Source organism: Fundulus heteroclitus, chromosome 8 (genome assembly GCF_011125445.2).
Source record: "Fundulus heteroclitus isolate FHET01 chromosome 8, MU-UCD_Fhet_4.1, whole genome shotgun sequence".
Taxonomy (NCBI): Eukaryota; Metazoa; Chordata; class Actinopteri; order Cyprinodontiformes; family Fundulidae; genus Fundulus; species Fundulus heteroclitus.
Window position 1 is genome coordinate 25985823 of NC_046368.1, and position 17995 is coordinate 26003817.

Below are 17995 nucleotides of genomic sequence, written 5' to 3' on the forward strand. Positions count from 1 at the left end.
TATAGACAGTGGGTAGGCCACAACAACTGCTTGCTTTGTGTGAAGTGTTACTGGAGTTCACTTTGTCCCCCGAAATATTTATTTATTATAACTGATGCTGCAACAAGTTCGTGGCAAACAATTTGCTAATTGCTAGTCAACGTGGCGTATAAGTCTAACATCCGTGGGAACAAGCCTGCAGTATTGTTGAGCTCCAGAGTTTAACAACACTACGGGGGTCATTGTTTAACATAGACTAGCCCTCATTTACACCATGTTGTGAAAGTAATAGCTGTTATTACAGTTACATAACATATGAAGATTCTGGGATGTTCATACCTTTTTACACCTCTTGAGACAATCTATTATAGTTCACAAAAAGAGTAAAAAGAAGCATTGAAATGTTTGATATTTGGTGTTTGCCTTTTGCCCTTAGTTTGCTTGCATCACCTGCAGCTTTGTCCGTTACTCTCCTCTCTCGGTGACGTCTCCTTTGTTCTCTGTCAGATTATTGTGTCCTCCTTTGGTTGCCATCGTGGGAAGCTTTTAATTACTGTCAACCGCTCTGTCTTTTGTCTTTTGATTGTCTGCAATAAAAGAAGCTTTGTTTTTCTCCTCTACAGACAAAGTCCTTCAGTTTGTTTTGTTTTTTGTCCACCTGCCTCGAAGCTGCTACTTGGCTCATTTCGTCTTGTAGTAGACACCGCTGCCATTTGGACTGGAAAGAGAAGCACAAGCACAAATGCAGTATTCAGGGCTATTGTACACTCAAAGCAAATAGTTACATTAGCGAAATACAATAGGTTTCTGTGTATGTCCAACTCTTTTTCTTCATACGTTTTGAGTTTGAAGTCAAATCTAGTGCTTTATTCCTACTATGACTATAGCGATAGTGATAACGCTTCTATTAAAATTTAAATTTTAACATAGATGGAATACATCTGTAATGGTGTTTAATGAACTATGGCCATTAGAAGAGAGGATCTGTTCACGACAACAGGTCTTAGTTCACTTTGCACATCTTTATGTATATAAATATAAGTTTTATGTCATTTTTTAATGAATAAACCATCCAAATACATCTATAGTAGGTACAAAAATGTATACATTCAATGTTAAAATTGAAGTACTAATCAAGAGAACTTTTTCTTACCATATTTTGTCTGCTCGGTGTTCTCTCTACTTTTTTCCCCAGCCGCCCATAAACAAATTTGAAGCAAACAGTAGTTGTTATAATCATGTTTCCCTTTATTATTTGAAAACTACCTTTAAAGTTTTTCTGGTTCTCAGCACAGAGCCGTCTCAATTGCCTTCAGAAATAAGGTTACCTTAGTTTCATCGGTTCAGTTCAGAGGAATAGAGCTTTATTTTTATCTGTGAAATCTCTTCTTCACCAAATATTCCTTTTGTGTATAAATATGAATGAATGGCTGTATTACAGTCAAGAGAGGAAAAAAATCAACTCACTGATTTTGACTGAATCAGATATTAAACGTAATGAGAGGTGCAACACTGTCAAAAAGTGAAAAGTGAAAAGAAACTAGGACAGAAAAAAAGAAGCTGAATGTTGCTAAAGTATAACTTCTTATTTTAGACGAACCAAAGCTCCCCTTGTAAAACAAAACAAAAAATAAATAAAGTTTGTTATTCTTCGATTTGTGATTGTGATGAACAGAAAAACATCGGCATGAAAAGCTGTGCTGTTTGTCTGAGTCTGTACAGGATGTGTCACGGCTCGGCTCAGTTTTCTGCAAACAAATACTCATGTCTCCTGAACTTTTTCAAATTTTCTTTCATTACAACCACAGACTTGCATGTAAATAAATATCCAAATTGATAAATATACATGATTTTCTATTTATTTATTTTTACAAATAAGAATCTGAAAAGTGTGGCACACATGTATATTCAGCACGGCTAAGTCTAGATCACAGCGCCAAGTCTCTGGGGTATGTCCGAACTAGCTTTGCACATCCATGGACTGAAATCGTTGTTCAATCTACTTTGGAAAATTGCTCAAACTCAGTCAGAATAAATGGACGGTACCGGTTAAAGTCAGTTCTTGAATTGAACATTTGTCTGGACTTTGACTGGACCATTTGAACACTTTGATTCCATGTCCTCGTTTAATAAAAGCATCCCCGTAGCATGATGCAGCCACCTCCATTTTTAGTGGGTCCAGGGTGATGTGGGTGATCCATCGGACAAAAAGCTAAAAATAATTATATTATCTGCAGAGCATCATGTGTCCTGAATCCCTTACATAGATTTGAGCTAACTGCAAACTGGACTTATTGCGGCTTTATTTTAAGCATGACTTTCCTCTTGCCCCTCTCCAGTAAAGGCCAGATTTGTTTCTGCTGCCAACACGTTCTCCCGCCCAGGCTGTGGATCTCTGCTGGCTATCCCGAGTTACCACGGGCCTCTTGGCTGCTTCTCTGATTAAAGCTTTTCTTGCCGCCGCCTGTCAGTTTAGTGGACAGCCGTGTCTTGATAGTTTTACATTAGTGTCATACTCTTTTCATGAGATTTTCAAAAAGCTTGGGATATTGTTTAATGACCAGCATCTCCTCCGCTAATGTTTCTCGAACAAACCACTGATGCCTAACAACTGGATTTACACCGAAATGCAATTAGACACGATTCCATGCAACTCTAAACTAATCTGGTGACCTCTGATAAAGATTCGCAGGCTTTACTTCTATTTATGGGTTACAGGGTAAAATGGGCTGAGGACCAATGTGTTCCACACTTGTTATATTTCTTAGAAAAAAATTGAAAACTGCGGATGAGCTCTTTCTGCTTCACAGCTATCTTCTACTTTGTGTTGGCCGGTCCCATAAAATCCTAATAAAACATTGATGTTTGTGGCTGTGAAGTGGAATGTTAAAGGGGTAAAAATACTTTTGCAAGGCAACGTTTAACATTTCATGCTCTTTTTTTTTTCCCCCTCTGTTTTCTGTATCTTCTTCTTCCCCAAAGACAGACATAAACCTTTTGGGTTCTCTTGTTCTCATCAGGAGGTGGTCGTGGGGGAGCGCAGGAGGGGTGGAAGGCTCCTCGAAGAACCTAAAATGATGCTGTTTAAAGGGAACACTTTCAGCCTCCAGGTGTCCATCCAGGACGTCCCACGGTTACTCTGGAGCATCAAGCCTTTTACCACCTGCCAGGTGAGACGCTTTTCTATCCTTCGCTGTTGTTTAAAAGCAACCAGCAGGTTTACAATGAGTTCCCCTGCATCAAAATTGAAACCACGCTTCACGCAGGCCTGAAGAGACGGCGTTCGCCATCACTTTCTCGGCGGCCTCACTCTTCTATCGGTCACCCCTTTTTCTTGCTTGGTCACATCAAAGCTAAAGGGCAGCAGCAAGGGCACAGTAGGAGGCTAGCTATCTCACCCACACATACGCCATTACAAACTTAATTATGACTACCAGGCAGGAAAACACACACACACTCAAATGCATCACAGTTATCTTCCTAGGGGTCTCCGAGCTGCATGTTCTGTTCTGCCCTGTGATGTTTATCCCACCAGCGACATCTTATTATCAGAATTAGCCCACCGTAGCACCTTCAGAATACCAACAAGGATTTCTGAAGAAGGAAAGAAGATTCTACCCAGAAGATGGCTGCAGGTCCTAATTCAGACATATCTGCAACCTTAAGCAGGCGGGTTGTAAGTGGCCGTCCTTCCTGATGGCTCTGAAGAGCGGACGATTCATCTGCACAGCCGTGTTTTGACCCGCTCTCGCCGCCACAACGCCTGGGTCATGCGGTAGTGAGCAACGGGCGGCTGAAAACGGGTGCTTCGGATCGCATATGCTCAAGCAGACGTGGCTTCGCTTTCTAAAGCTACAACATTCGAGGTGGAAATGCAGAGCAAATTGTGAGCGTGAGGGGATCTCTGCCCTAATTCTATAATCACATCCCTGATCCCTATCTAAAGATTGGCATTAAGCTACAAGCTTAGCAGCAGGACTGTGGTGAAGGGGAAAGAATAAGACAATAAGTCCAGAAAGTAAAGCAGTTCAGTAAAATAATGTTTCAGAGTTTAGATAATAGCTCGACACTAACTAGTTCTGATACCGTGGACCATCCTTAGGATAACATCTAAAACTACTTATTTTTCTAAGTAAGATGTAAGGGTTTAATGGCCGCAGAGAATTAGTCATTGGGATTGGAAAAACAATGAAACCAGGTGTTTTGGAATAAAAAACTAGACACTTCTTCTCACTTAAGTGGTATCTTTTCCAACAGACTTTCTGCCAACCAATCCACTCAGACCATTTCAATTTCTCCAAACAGGCATGCTTCTTCCTATATAAACAAACTCAGTGGGATGCATCAGCCACTAAGGATGCAAATGCTACCTTTTAAAGGTGATAAAAGTGTTTCACTCTATTGATATGTTTTCATGACCATCGCCCGTACCACTTGCCTCTATCAACCCCACTGAACAGGCATGAAAAGACCTCAAATTATTTTTTATTGTAGTTGCATAATCTCACACCGAAAATTTTAGAAAAATATCACCTTTATTTTTGAGTCAATTTATTCAGTGGGGGAAGAATCCCTTAAGAAATGATTGTTCTCTAGAAGATCACTAATGGCACGTTTATTCCGATTAAAAATAAATTTAAGAAAGATTGGTACGTTTTTTTTATTTATCAGAGTCTAGAAACTTAAAAGTAATCCATGGCTTCTTGTATTCCAGGAGTATAAATATTATATGATGCAGAACTGGAAAAGATGACAGCACATGGCATTCAGGTCATCATGTGTGGTTATCTGCATAAATCAGGGAATAGCGACAAGAAAATAGCTTCTAACCTAAACTTACCCACCTCTGCAGGCACAGCAGTGAGTCATTAATTGAAACGAGTGGAACTGCGACAACCCAGGTTGTACTAAAAAGCTGGTTTGTCTCAGCACCATTCACTTCACAGTTTTTTTTTACAAACGGTTCTTTTTCTAAGCAGGTCCGACCTGTCTATGCTAGTTTTGACCACTTTGGTGTCTCATTCTAAAGGAGAGAGAAAATGTGCTGCAGGTTCCCTGACAGCGGTGGTAGTTTTAAATCCAGCACATCATCCCAATTTTCATTTTCAAGCACATGCGGTCAGTTGCATTTGTATACCGCAAAGGTTTGGAGTTCTTAGGTTTGATGCATTTATTGATTAGAGGGGAAAAAAAAGATTTTTTTTTCAGTATTTGACCTGCCAATCACATATCTGAGCTGATCGAGGGCATATTGGCTGATTCTGATCTTCTGAAAAGTAATTGGTGTATCTCTATGTCCTGTAGTTATAAATCATGCTAATACACTATTGGATTTGTGTCTATATCATATATATATGTTGGTGTGTAAATCACATTTTATTATTGTATTGTTAGTGTTATTTTAGCACTACATTACATGTCTTTAGAAGGATTTAGAACCTCCTCGTTTTAAAACCTGACCTTTCTCCAGCTTCTCCAGTTACAGGATACATTCTAAGTGCTGGTTTTCATTCTCATTCTGAACGTCATTGATTGGATAACAAGGCCACTCGTTCACTCTTAATTAAGCATGTAAACATCAGAGGGGCAAAGCCAGATTCAAAAAAACAAATGTCTCCTGCCGACCTTAATGAGTTTCTGTCTGCCCAGCCTAATCTTGCCCTCATCCTGTCCACCCTCCGTCTCCCTCGGCTCTGCAGGAGTTCTCCTTTTCTCAGGTGTGGGCCAGTAACCGGTGTCCCCTGCAGTGTGCCTTCTCTTTGGAGCGATACAGCCTCTCCACGTCGCAGCTGTCCTGCAAGATCAGCGTGCGGCAGGTCACGGGCGACGAGCAGATACTCCAGATCTACACGTCTGTTGTGGAGGTATTTAAACTGTTCACTGATGCTTGATTATAATATTTGTTTGTGTGTTCAAGATCAAATAAACTTAAAATCAGTAGTGATTAATATCAGAGGGCAGCCTCACTCGTGCGGCTGCTCTGAAAAAGTATTGGCACCCTTACAGCTTCCTTCCCTCTGTTTGTCACTTACATGTTTCAGATCATCAAACTACTTTTAATATCAGAGATAACATGGGAAAATGCAAAATGCAGGTTTCCAAACCAAACTGGTCCTATGTGAAAAATAGCACTCTAAACCTAAAAAGAGAAGACTTTTTAAGGTGATGCCACAGCCTCTCAATTGAATTTAAGTTCCCACTTTGACTAGGCCACTTTAAAACCTTCCCCTTTTTGTTGTTGTTTTTTGTCAGAAGGTGGGCGTTCTGGGGTCCGTTCTTCGTACGTCGCTAACTCAGTTAGCTGGATTTGACTGTTGATGATTTGGCATGATCTTGGATCGTTTGGTTCTTCGAAACTCATCCTGGACTTGTTGTCATAGCAACATGTGCGCCAGCTTAAACCTGCTCGCGAGCAGGCTTATTTCATGTAAACAGGATTAGATCGCAGCTGTATAAGCGGAGGAGATGGAGAAGTCTGCCGTAGCCATGACCATTTTTACGACAGCAACCTGTTGCGGAAGGTGCTAGGAAAATTTGTTTTTCGAATTAATCGCGTATTGCGCAATAGACAGGATCCTTTAGCGCAGCGCGACAGTATAATTGTAGAGAGATTTTTCTTGGTGGCTGTTATAAACAGACAAACATCATTTAACAGTGGCTTTTAAAGAGGAAAACGTGGTGTTGGAGCCATAAATAGAAAATATTTAAGTTATTTGAATGATTGTTTGCTTTTTATTTTTATCATACTCAGTAAGAAGATTTGTTCAGGCCATTTTATTGTGAAGTTTAGTTTTACTTTGAAAGGCTTGCTTCCTGTCGAGCCGTATATTGTATTAGAAAAAACTATGGATGGATTATCTAGACACGGAGCAATACAGTTTTACCGTGTAAATTGTGGATGATTTGGAAAAGGAAGAACTTCATTTTTTATAGATAAAGAATTTTTTTTGTTAAAATTCCAAGTTTGCACGCGTCCTTTACTTCCAGTGTCTAAGGAATGATGCGGATATTTGATCTGTTACCATAACAACTTTTAAAATAAAGTATAATAATTAAAGGCTACCATTTTGTAGAATATTCTTGTATTTGACTTTTACTTGTCCCCATGTTCTAGTGGGTCCTGTGGAGGCTCTGATATAAAAGAACAAAGTAAATATGAGATTATTAAATGCAAAAATACATACTGTAGAAAGTGATAGAAACATCTACCATGGACAGTATTTAAGCATTAATTTGTCTGCTACTTATTGCCAGCCCTCTCTCCTGGCTTTAACAGACTTTGAGGTGTTCCCTGTCGTTTTAATTAATGATTCAAATTCAGCATAACCTTCCATTAAAAGCTCGTGTTCTGCTTGGGAGAAAAACTGTGGGCATTCTTTGTTCATGCTGAACAGCCAATAGCAGCGCTGCTGATCATTGTTTCTACTATCGATACATTTCCCCTTTTAAACAAACGCATGAATGTGCAATTATCTCAGATAACTCAATCCAGCGATACTAATTATAGACAACAGGTGTGTTCGAAGAACCCAATTAGCCGGATCATGATTAGCACGATGATATCATCTTGAATGTTTCATTTGATCTCTGATGTCAACGTACAAAGAACGGATCCCTGGTGGGTTTTGGATCATTGCCCTGCTGTATAACTCAAGTTTTGCCTGAACTTAAGGTCACAAATGGTTGGCCAGACATTTCCCTTCACGATTCTCTGGTCGATAGCAGGATTTATGGTTTCATCAACTTTAGCATGTCCTCCAGGTCCTGAAGCAGCAAAGCCGCCCCAGACCATCACACTGCCGCCACCATGACTGGCTTAGTATCATCTGCTGAAATGCTGTATTAGTTTTCCATCAGAGCGTGTGTGTTTTCTGGTTGTCAGAGTAATAAAGATGTTTCCTGATTCCATGGCTCAGTCAGACTGGGTGTGGCTGGGGAAACTGAACCAAGACTGGTTGGTTAATTGCAGATAATTGATAATTTCCCAAGAGGAGCAACTATCTAAAACCGGGCTGCTTCATTTAAGTCCTGCTTGTTGTATTCTTTAAAGTATTTTTTGATGGTCTGAAATATATTATGACTACACACAAATTGTGACTCAAAAGCTAAATGGAGATATCTGTAAGGGGTGCTTTGATCTATGATGCGTCAGCCTACACTTCATCTTGTTTCTTGATTTGATTCAAGAGCTTTGCTTGAAGAGCCTCACATGGAGCTTTTTTTTTTTCCATTCCTAGATGGGAAATGGTTTCGATGAGTCTCTGTCCTTCATCTTCTCTCTCTCTCTCTCCTCCTCTGTCACTAGCAGAATGAAAAAGGAGTGGCCCCCTTTTTCACTCAGTCCGACTGCACCATCACCTCTCAGACAGGGTCAAAGGCCTTCAAAATCCCCCCGTCCATCCGCCAGCGGATCAGCGCCACCTTTGACACGGCTAATGCCAACGGGAAGGACTGGCAGCTGCTGGCCCAGAAGCTCCACATAGACAGGTCTGAATTAAAGCCTCACGTTTGACCGGGACCCCTCGGCATCCCATTTACATACTGCCGAGTCATCTTTGTATGAAGGAGCTGGGGCGCTTTGTTTTTGAATGATGGCGCAAGGTAACGCACGTCCTCCTCCATAAATGGAGACACTTTCTTCATTTTGAATAGCACGTTTAGGCTGTGTCAGACTTTATCTCTCATCGCCTACCAGCCTTCAGTTACACGCCACTCGGCTGATTTCATTATAGATCTAAAACATGCACAGAGAAGGAGGGGAGGCGGCGGGGGGAAGGGGGGGGGGCGTTAAGGCCAACTTTAGCGCAGTTTGAAATACAGTAACTGCAAAGCAGATGCGGTGCCTTGCAGAAATCTGAGGAAAGGTCTGTGACTGCTGACAGCACAGCCCTCTGGCAATAAAATGTGTTTGCGTTAGCTCTTCTCATTAGCAGCGTCTATGCACGCACGCTCCATCTTTCCACTCCTGCTAAACACTCAGGAGCTCGTGTCAGGTCAGCGTCTGCGTGGGCGGGAGAGGGTTTTATTTATTTGGGCGATGCAGTGATCTCTGTTTGTGCTTCAGAGGGGGAGTCAATAATCAAGTGCTCATTGCCACAGCCGCTCTTAGATCTTTGCCGTCGGCTCGCGAGTGCCGACGAGGACGGGCTTTGTTTCTTCTCCGCTGGAGAAACATGAGAGGGAAAAGTTAACTGAGAAACTATGCACCAACTATGCAATTAGGGATCTTTGTCGAAACGAGTCTGAAAACAAACATCTGTAGCTGAGACATAGGAAGGGCTTTTCGGGGTCTTCACAGCGTAGTCAAACACGCCAAGAAGCATGTAATAAGAATGTCTCTACCTACTTAAGCTGGTTTCTGTAATTATTTTTCGGAGTGTGTGGGAAGATAATGATGTAAAAAAAAAAAGGGGGAGAATGTTGAAAAGAAAGGAAAACAGGAGACAGAGCAGAAGGATGAGATGCCATTGCAATGAAACAGTGCCCTCTGTTGGAGAGATTTTGTAAGAGTAGTGAATGTAGAGGCCTGCTTGGAGCCTGTTTTTCCCTTCGGTTTCCGTTTGCAGTGGATCTTGTGATCCATGGGGCTAGTCAGATGAAATATCTTTGCTGGATAATGCTATTATGGAGTCAAAAACATTTTATTGCATATATCAGATCATCTTTATCGCTAACGGAAACTATTAACAGTACATTTCAGAACATATCTCTACTTGTCTTGAATCTGAACTTTTCATCTCAGCAACTAAGATATATTGTCTCGAGACATATTTTCATTTAAGTCAAACATGTAAAAACTTTAAATCCTCTGTATTTATCTAGGCGCTTGTCTGGGCATGGAAATAACTACAAGTTCAGTGATTGGTAAAAGAAATCATTATCTTTTTTTCACCCACATTTTGCGGAGTAACAACCACCTACTTCAATGTATTTTGTTAAAATCAAATGTGACAGAGGATCATAAAGTAGCACATAATCATCAGGCGGGTGGAAAATGGGGTTTAATACTTAAAAGTGCAGTATGCATTTGTATTTTGTCCCCTTTATATATCTTTATATGCCTGAATACAGCATAATAGCCCCTGAATGTCAATAGTTACGGGACAAACCAAACAAGTCAGAGAATTTAAAAAAAGGGTCAGGGATTTAATTGATGTTCAAAGCAGGGTTTGGTTAAACCATTGAGTTGTGAAAGAAGAAAGCCATTGATGAAAGAAAGTCCTGTTTAAAGTTTACCAGAAGCCGTGCGGGGGACGCAGCGACCACGTGGAGCAAAGTGCTCTGGTCAGATGGGATGTGAGGTTCACCATTCAGCAGGACAATGACACAAAACATTAATGAAGCGGTTCGGACTGATGCATATTGCTCCCTTAGAATGGCCCAGTCAAAGTCCAGAGCTAAAACCATATAGAAGATTTGGCAGGACATGAAAAGTGTTCTCTCTACGTGTGTGAAGCTGGAGACAAAGCCCAGAAGACATTGCAGCGAAAAGTGGTCCCACACAATACCGCTGTGGACCACAATTTCCCTTTCTATAAAACTTTGAAACCCATGTGCCATTTCCCTTCCATTTCACCATTATGTATTACATTGTTTAGCTTTATAAAAACCCCAGTAGAGTACACACTTGAGTTTGTGGTTGCAATGCTGCAAAATGTCAAAAAAGTTCAAGGGCTGTCAATACTTTTTCATAGCGCTGTATCATCTAAGTTGTTTTGTAGCTCAGGCTTTGTAGTGGAGAAGGTTGTCGCTTGCTCACAGACTCTGGATTTGTCATATTGACATGCGATGCACCGATCTGCACCGGGTTAGATGAAACTATTGTGGTGAAGCAGATTGTTTGAAATGTAAAGAGGAGCGTTAAACAACAGCCCTCTCTGCATTCCTTTAGTAAATAACGTCTGCAACGCCGCCGACAGCCAATGACAAGTGTTCAGCTTTAGACTTTTAAATGGCTTAAAACATGTATATGTATATAAAGGAAATTAGAGCTGAGACAAGCATTCATCGAACCACGTTAAAATTACTTGACAGCCTCCACTTTGTCTAAAATACTCAAACCACGTTCAAGAAGAAAAAATAATAAAGGTCAGACACAGCACTCTTAAACTTATCTCAGTATAAGTTATCATAAAACAAGCAATCAGATTTAAAATCAAATGAATGCCTTGGTGTGGTTTTGCATTGGGTGCAGAATATTTATTAGTTCTTGAAAGCTGATCCTGGAGGAATTATCCATCAGCGTTTGATTGACATTAGAGTATGTTAGCGTCAAACTGAACTCAAAGCTAAATCACACGGCGTGTGGCCTGACTCATTTTACACAGTCCCTGTCTGCTACGCAGTCCCTGCTGCTATTCCTGGTACTAAACTTTACAGATGCTTGCACCGATGTTATTGCAACCAATTGTCCTCGTCTTTTGGCTTTCTGACTTAAAATTTTAAAATAATTTAAATCTACAGTGCTTGGAAAAATATTTATGACCCGTGGCCTTTTACACATTTTGTCAAATTCCATCCAGAGGTTTTAATGGATTTCATTGGGACTTTGTGAAATAGACCAACACGTGATTGACACCGTTGTTGTGGAGCGGAATGAAAATGTTACATTATTTCCGATCTTAGTTACACAGAATAATCAGAAGTTTCGTGCATATGTATTAAACTGACAGAGCCACTACTTTTTAGAACAACCTTTGACTTCAGTTACAGCTAAAAGCCTTTAGGGGACGAATCTCTGCTAGCTTCGGTTTAGAGTATTTGTCAGCAGAGATTTTAAAATCTTGCCACAGATTCTGAACTCAACCTAGATCTGGACTCTGACCGTTCAAACACTTTAACCTGCTTTGATCTGAGCCAGTCTATTATAGCTTAGCGTCTTTGTCCTGAGTGAAGGGAGAACCCATGAGTTTTTTTCTGTTTTAGATACATCTATCTTCCCATTCCTGTGATCAGCTCACATCCCCATAGCATGATGTTGCCACCACCGTGCCTCATCATAGTGATTCTGTGTCCAGCACGATGTTTCCGCTACACATGGTGTTTTGCATGGGTTCCCAGCATGGGTTGTTGCAAACTGCTATATATAACACCGCTAATATTGATGCTATCTGCAGATTCTCTCACATGACCTGTGGAAGTATCCATATGCTCCAGAGTTACCATTGGCCTTTTAGTTGCTTTTGCGATTAATGTCAGAGTCATATAATTTTAATTCTACTTTCAATTCAGTTTGGTTCATTTATAGAGTGCCAGTTCACAACAAATGTCCTCTCTGGGCACTTTTAAAAAAAAGAAATAAATATATCAACTCTTTGTTGGTTTATTATAATAATATATAATAATATAATAATCTCATTGGAATACGGTGAGGTTTGTTTCGTAAAAAACCTGACAAAGTTCAAGATGTATAAATATTTATAAATTCTCTGCTTCCATTTAGAGACAAATGATTGCATTATCACCATGCATCGATTTGATTGATACCATTTATCATTGTCATTTTATAAATGTAACCTGTTACTAACTTCCTCTTCCGCTGTTCACCTCCAGACTTAAAACCCAGATGTTCAAAAGCGCTCACTCCTTGTGATTGCACGGCTCCATATAACCTATTTGATATTTTGAATCTGGTTTTATTGTTGTTGTTTCTTTTAGTTTTCATATGTACAGTAACCTTGAGTATTATAAAAAAAAAAAAGCACTTACAAACATATTGTCATTATTATTATTTTCTCTTTAACAATAGTTTTCATTACGTTCTACCTATTATGATTGATTCTCTGGTGTACGTTTCCTTGAACTGTGAACTATAATATAAATAATAAAAACCTGTCTCTAACCTGTAGGAACTTGGGCTACTTTGCATGCCAGGAGAGTCCATCCTCAGTGATTCTGAGCCTGTGGGAAGCCCAGCACCAGGACGCCGCGGACCTGGACTCACTGGCCAGTGCCCTTGAGGAAATTGGAAAGGTCCAGTCCCCCAGGGAAGTCGCCACTCTTGGCTGCAGTAAAGAAGACTCTGAACTGACAAGACTTGGGTAGGGAGACTCTGCCGCAGACCAAGTCATGACATTTCTCTACTGCATGAGCGCCGATGATCAGGTGTGCTGACTTACCCGCTGAGAGGAGGAGACTGTTACTAAAGGAGCACCTCTGCCCAAACCAAATGGTCCATACAGACACAACAGAGTCAAGAACCGATCAAGACATCAGTATTTGTGATATAAGAGGCACTAATGTGTTTTGAGAAAGGTTATCAGTGAGGTCCTAAACCATCTGGTGTTGGGAAATGTCCACAAAAGCTCTGAAGCTCAACTAAGTCATTCATAGTCAGCAACGTTAGGTGTCTGCCTGAAGAACTTCCTGTAAGTAGGGCGGAGTAGGTTTCAAACACGCCCTCCCAGAACCAGATGTGATAAAGTAATCAAAGTGGCCAGTACAACAATGTGCTTACAGTATTTTCTCATTCATTTTATAGATTTCTAATGAAACTTATTTTCTTCATTGTATATTTAATGGATCTGTAGTTTGATTTAAAAAAGGGGAGAAAAAAAATAGATGCAGAGTTTCTTTTTTGTCTCCATTCCATAAGGTCAGAGACACTAAGAGTGATTAGTACCTGAAAGGACACACGTCCACATGCTGAGAAGATAATGGAGGGATGAATCACAATGATAGCTGTAATTTCGAGAATCAGCCACAAGCATACAGGAACATTTTCAGCCCTGGCAGAAAGGGAAAAATATCAAAGCAGAGACTGCAGAGGAGGAACGGGCCGATCTGTGCCTCATCTGGAAATCCAGCCAGAGGTGACCCACATCCCCCCGAGCTCAAGCAATCAGTGTCTGGTTAATTTCGAGGTAATTTAATGTGTGACATGTGACTTCATTGCAAAGCCTTCATATTTCTGGCAACGGTCAAGTGGTGCGTATTTCCAAGTCCCCCGGGGGGCTTTTTTTTTTTTTCCTCCTGTATGTTGAATTCAGCTTTGGACTTTTGATGTGTGGCCTGAGTGGAGCAGCTTCTGAAGTTTTGTCAAATATTTGCCCATCATCAACTTCATCAGCAACAACCCGGTTCTTCTGTTGACTCAGCAAAACCATCGCCCACAATAAAACTGCATCTTGATTTAAAAAAAAAAAAAAAAAGAAAGGTCCCCACAGTCAGTGGCTAAACGTGGCCCTAAGCTTAATAAAGTGACTTTGTGTTGAACTCGGTGTTGGGACTCCCTTTCCATCTGTTTAATTAATTTACCTTTGAAAGACCAGGCAGCCCGCATTGAATCTTGTGGGACTTTGAAAACTCTGTTCAAATAAAAGATGAAGCAGAGAGCTCCACGAAGTCCAATGATGTTTCACAAAATGGGTGTATGGGTACATGATGAAAGAAAGAAAGACCTAGATACAGCACCATCCACAGTTGGTTAAACATGTGTAAAAAGCCTTTGATTTTCAGTGCCGTAGTCTGATGGTAAGGATGTAATTTGAATCCCTATATTGAGGATAAAACCGATGTTAAGAAATAACAGTTTGTTGTTCATCTCACAAAATCAATATGTAGACAACCATGCTGTCAGTACTTTGTTCATGCGTCTTTTCGCCAAAGGACAACACCCGGTCCCCTTCTATAATATTTCACATGGTTAGACAGTAGACAGAGAGGGATCTTTTACCGTTCCTCATGGAAAATCTCTCTAGACTGTACAGACTCATGGGTTTCCTCCACCTGAAGGGTTTCTGAAAGATTTTGGTCTGGGAACTGAGATGGTCATAGAAGATGTTTGATTTTATGTCTTGATAGGCATTTATGTGTTGACTTAGCCATATGCATTATCATGATATGCATATCCTCTTGAATGACCGAATAAGGACTCACCTTTTAGTTTTCCTGCACCTGGTTTTTAGTTAATATCTCATTATTCAGAATTCATAGTGCCATAGTACATCCTACCAGGCTTCCCAGAGACTTTTGAAAAGATCCTCCACGGTAATTAGTAATGGGAATGAGGTGCTTATCCACACTGAAGCTTTGTTTTTTACAGGATCCACCTAGGATATTAAAAGCAGAAAAGCTCAAGTGGAAACTGACTGACCAAACATGGTTTCCAGTCAAAGTCCCAGCGCAGTGGATCAAACGTGGGTTTATGCTTGTGATGGTAGGCCCGAAACCGTTTTTTCTATCTTGCCTTTCAAAAACTGCTTGCCAGATTTTGTCTAGCTGCTGTTGTGTAAGACTCAGCAAGACTCTTGCTGAGCTGGAGAGCTGCTGCATCCTAGATGCTCAAAGAAGCGTTTTTGCAGACCCTTCCTCCCAGCAGCTGTTAGACTTTCCATGTATCATTGCTCCCAACAGACTTAAATGTTTATCATCTGCTATTTTTAGCACAGTCTTTTTCATTTCTGTAAATAGTCTGTTGGAGTTTTTAATGCATAAATGTACATAAACATTTTGCTAAGTTTCTTAAAATCACCCCACTTCAGCTCCATGCTTCTTAAATTTTTTTGATAATGCTATGTATTAATAACTGTACAGTATTTTTGTTTTGTGTTGCACATATCTGTATCTTTCTAGTAATTTAGCATATTTTCTTTAGTCATTAACTACTGCAGCAGGTATGTTGCTATGGGTTTCTCCTTTTTCTGCTCCAAATGTCAGCTATAGTCAGTCAGTTATGGCTCCACCATAACCTGTGTTATTATTAGCCACATTAGCCTCTATTCAAAACTTCCCAGAGTGACTAAATGTTTTGGTCAGGTGAGGCTGCAGGGAGGGAAGGGGCTGGGTCTCCGCTATCGCAGCGCTGCTCCCGCGAAATGTACGAAAATGTAGGCAAATGTGAAACACCACAGTTGTTTTTATTTTCTAACAAAGGTTAGAAGTATTGACAGTTATGGCACTGGGGATTTCTTTTAACATGGCATTATTTTACTTCACTGAATAAATGTCCTTAAGGGTTGAATTTTTTTAAAGACTTTTATGTGAGCTTTTGCTACTTCAATGGAAGATTAATCTCAGGCTTTTTATCCATCTTTACCAGGGATGCCAATGGGTATCGAGGGTCAAGAACTGTGGAGAGGGCTGTATGTTGGAGGAAACTGTCCTCACTAAAATTGACTTGAATATTTGGACAAGTATATAAGCAGTCACGTTTTTTTTTTTAAAAAAAGCTCTTAAATCCCCTGATAAGGTCAAATCTCGCAGCTTTCAAAACATAACTAACACTCATAGATTCAATAAAGATGCTGCCCTTTCTATTTAACGATACTCAAATTTGGTTAGTAGTTTAGTTGCTTGTTTATCTATTTCGGGATTCATTTTTGTGAAAAGACAAACAACTCTTATATAGGGCTAACGACCTACCAGTCATTTAACCTCAAACCTGGAAAGTAGGAAACATTGTGAGTCATTCAGATTTTTAAAAGACCCCAAGATCTCCCTATAAGACTCTCTGTATAAAAACACAGGTAACACAGCAACAGCGTAAGACCTTGGATTGCATTTCAAATAGCAAGTTATGAACAGGACCAATTCCTGGACAGAATTTGTCACGGTTTGTAATCCCAGAAATAAAGAAGGAAGCAGATTGATGCGGTTCTTCTGGCTCAGCGGCAGGAAATTCTTGCTGATGTTTGCATTTATGGAAATATTCAATCACACAAGTGTGCATTTCATTCAGCAGCTGCTGAGAAGTGTTTTCAGCCAGGACTGTTTGATGAAAACGATGGAAACCTGCAGTTCTCTCCACGCCATGGTCAGGTGAACACTAAAGAACTCTAAAAACACTAAAAAAAAAAAAAAAGGGGCCTTATGGCCTTTTTATCCACAATCTTCTCTTCAACATGTCACTGTGCAAAAATGATTTCACCTGAAATTTGTCTGACCTGTCTTCACATGTGGAGGTATAACTCTAACGGCCTCAAATGGATCCTAAGGCTCTCAGCGTTCACTACCTGTTGCAGTTTATTACATAGCATGCTTTGAGAAAGATCCACATGCCTTAAGCTTTACAATTTCTAACGTTACAACCACATTTTCAGGCTGGTTTATTGGTTTATGTGAGGAACCAACACAACATAGTGAATAATCATATAAAATCCCAATAAACTATACAATAGTTTAGTGATCAATAGCATTTCATAATATAGTATAGCGTAAGCAATTAACTAAGATTTTAAAAAGTACATAATAGTTCTTACATTACCAGACCATATAGAGAGCTCATCTTCTTTCTGTTCTCTTTGTACATAACGTTTTTGTTTGTTTTTTTTGGTGAGTTGCTCCAGCTTCTCCAACTGTCTCTGGGTTTTTATGGGAGAGTAAGCCCACAAAAATCCTCCTCTGCAGAGTGGGGGGGGAAAAAGCTTCATGGGTTTTGGCATTTGTCATTTTTAAGATGGAGAACAAAAATATTTCAAATAGACAAACATAAGTCTGAATAAAAAATAAAAAAAACCTTTGAGTGAAGATCGACTTGCATTTACAGAAATATGCCCTCTGAAATCCTGAAAAAGTTGTCAGTGTGACGTCAACTTCCAAAAGTTTCTGAGATTTGCTGTAATGTAAAAGAATATAATCTGCATTTTTACGCTTCCTCTGTGTACGTATGTGGGGGAGGACAGCTGTTTTCCTGTAAGAATTTGCAGAAAGTATCAGCATATTACCACCTGTAGATGATAAATGAATGGGCCCCAAGGCAAACTTCCAGCAGAGGTTTGCTTTGGCAAATGCTATAAATGTTGTTTTTCTTTCAAAAAGAAGTAACAGCGGCAAGAATCTGAATTCAATCAATTACATCTTTAAGTTTCCTGGTCTTTTGCCCCAGAAATTCCAATCATGTAGTTGTCATTTCCTTATTTCTCTCTTTAATAATCCCCTGACCTTTCCTGATGGAGAATATGTCCTGAAACTGCTGCAAATTCCTGTATGAGAAACCCTTTCAGGCAGCTTTACATCATTGTGAAAACATCATATTGCATTAAAATACTCATTTGAGCTTCTGGTTTTGACTGAGCTT

The 17995-nt window shown here is 40.0% G+C and overlaps 1 protein-coding gene across 4 annotated transcripts in view; it reads left to right on the forward strand.

The window, feature by feature from the left end:
- Positions 1-16757, forward strand: part of LOC105928334 (netrin receptor UNC5D) — an 86101-nt gene extending 69344 nt beyond the window's left edge. For 2 of the 4 annotated variants that reach the window (XM_036140446.1, XM_036140445.1), the window contains 4 exons: positions 3000-3149; positions 5679-5843; positions 8285-8466; positions 12828-16757. In XM_036140446.1, the coding sequence (XP_035996339.1) occupies positions 3000-3149; positions 5679-5843; positions 8285-8466; positions 12828-13023 (693 nt within the window). In that variant the 3' untranslated portion in view covers positions 13024-16757. The remainder of the gene's footprint in view (positions 1-2999; positions 3150-5678; positions 5844-8284; positions 8467-12827) is intronic. The other 2 variants (XM_036140444.1, XM_036140447.1) reach the window with 2 other exon arrangements.
- Positions 16758-17995: the final 1238 nt, after the last annotated feature.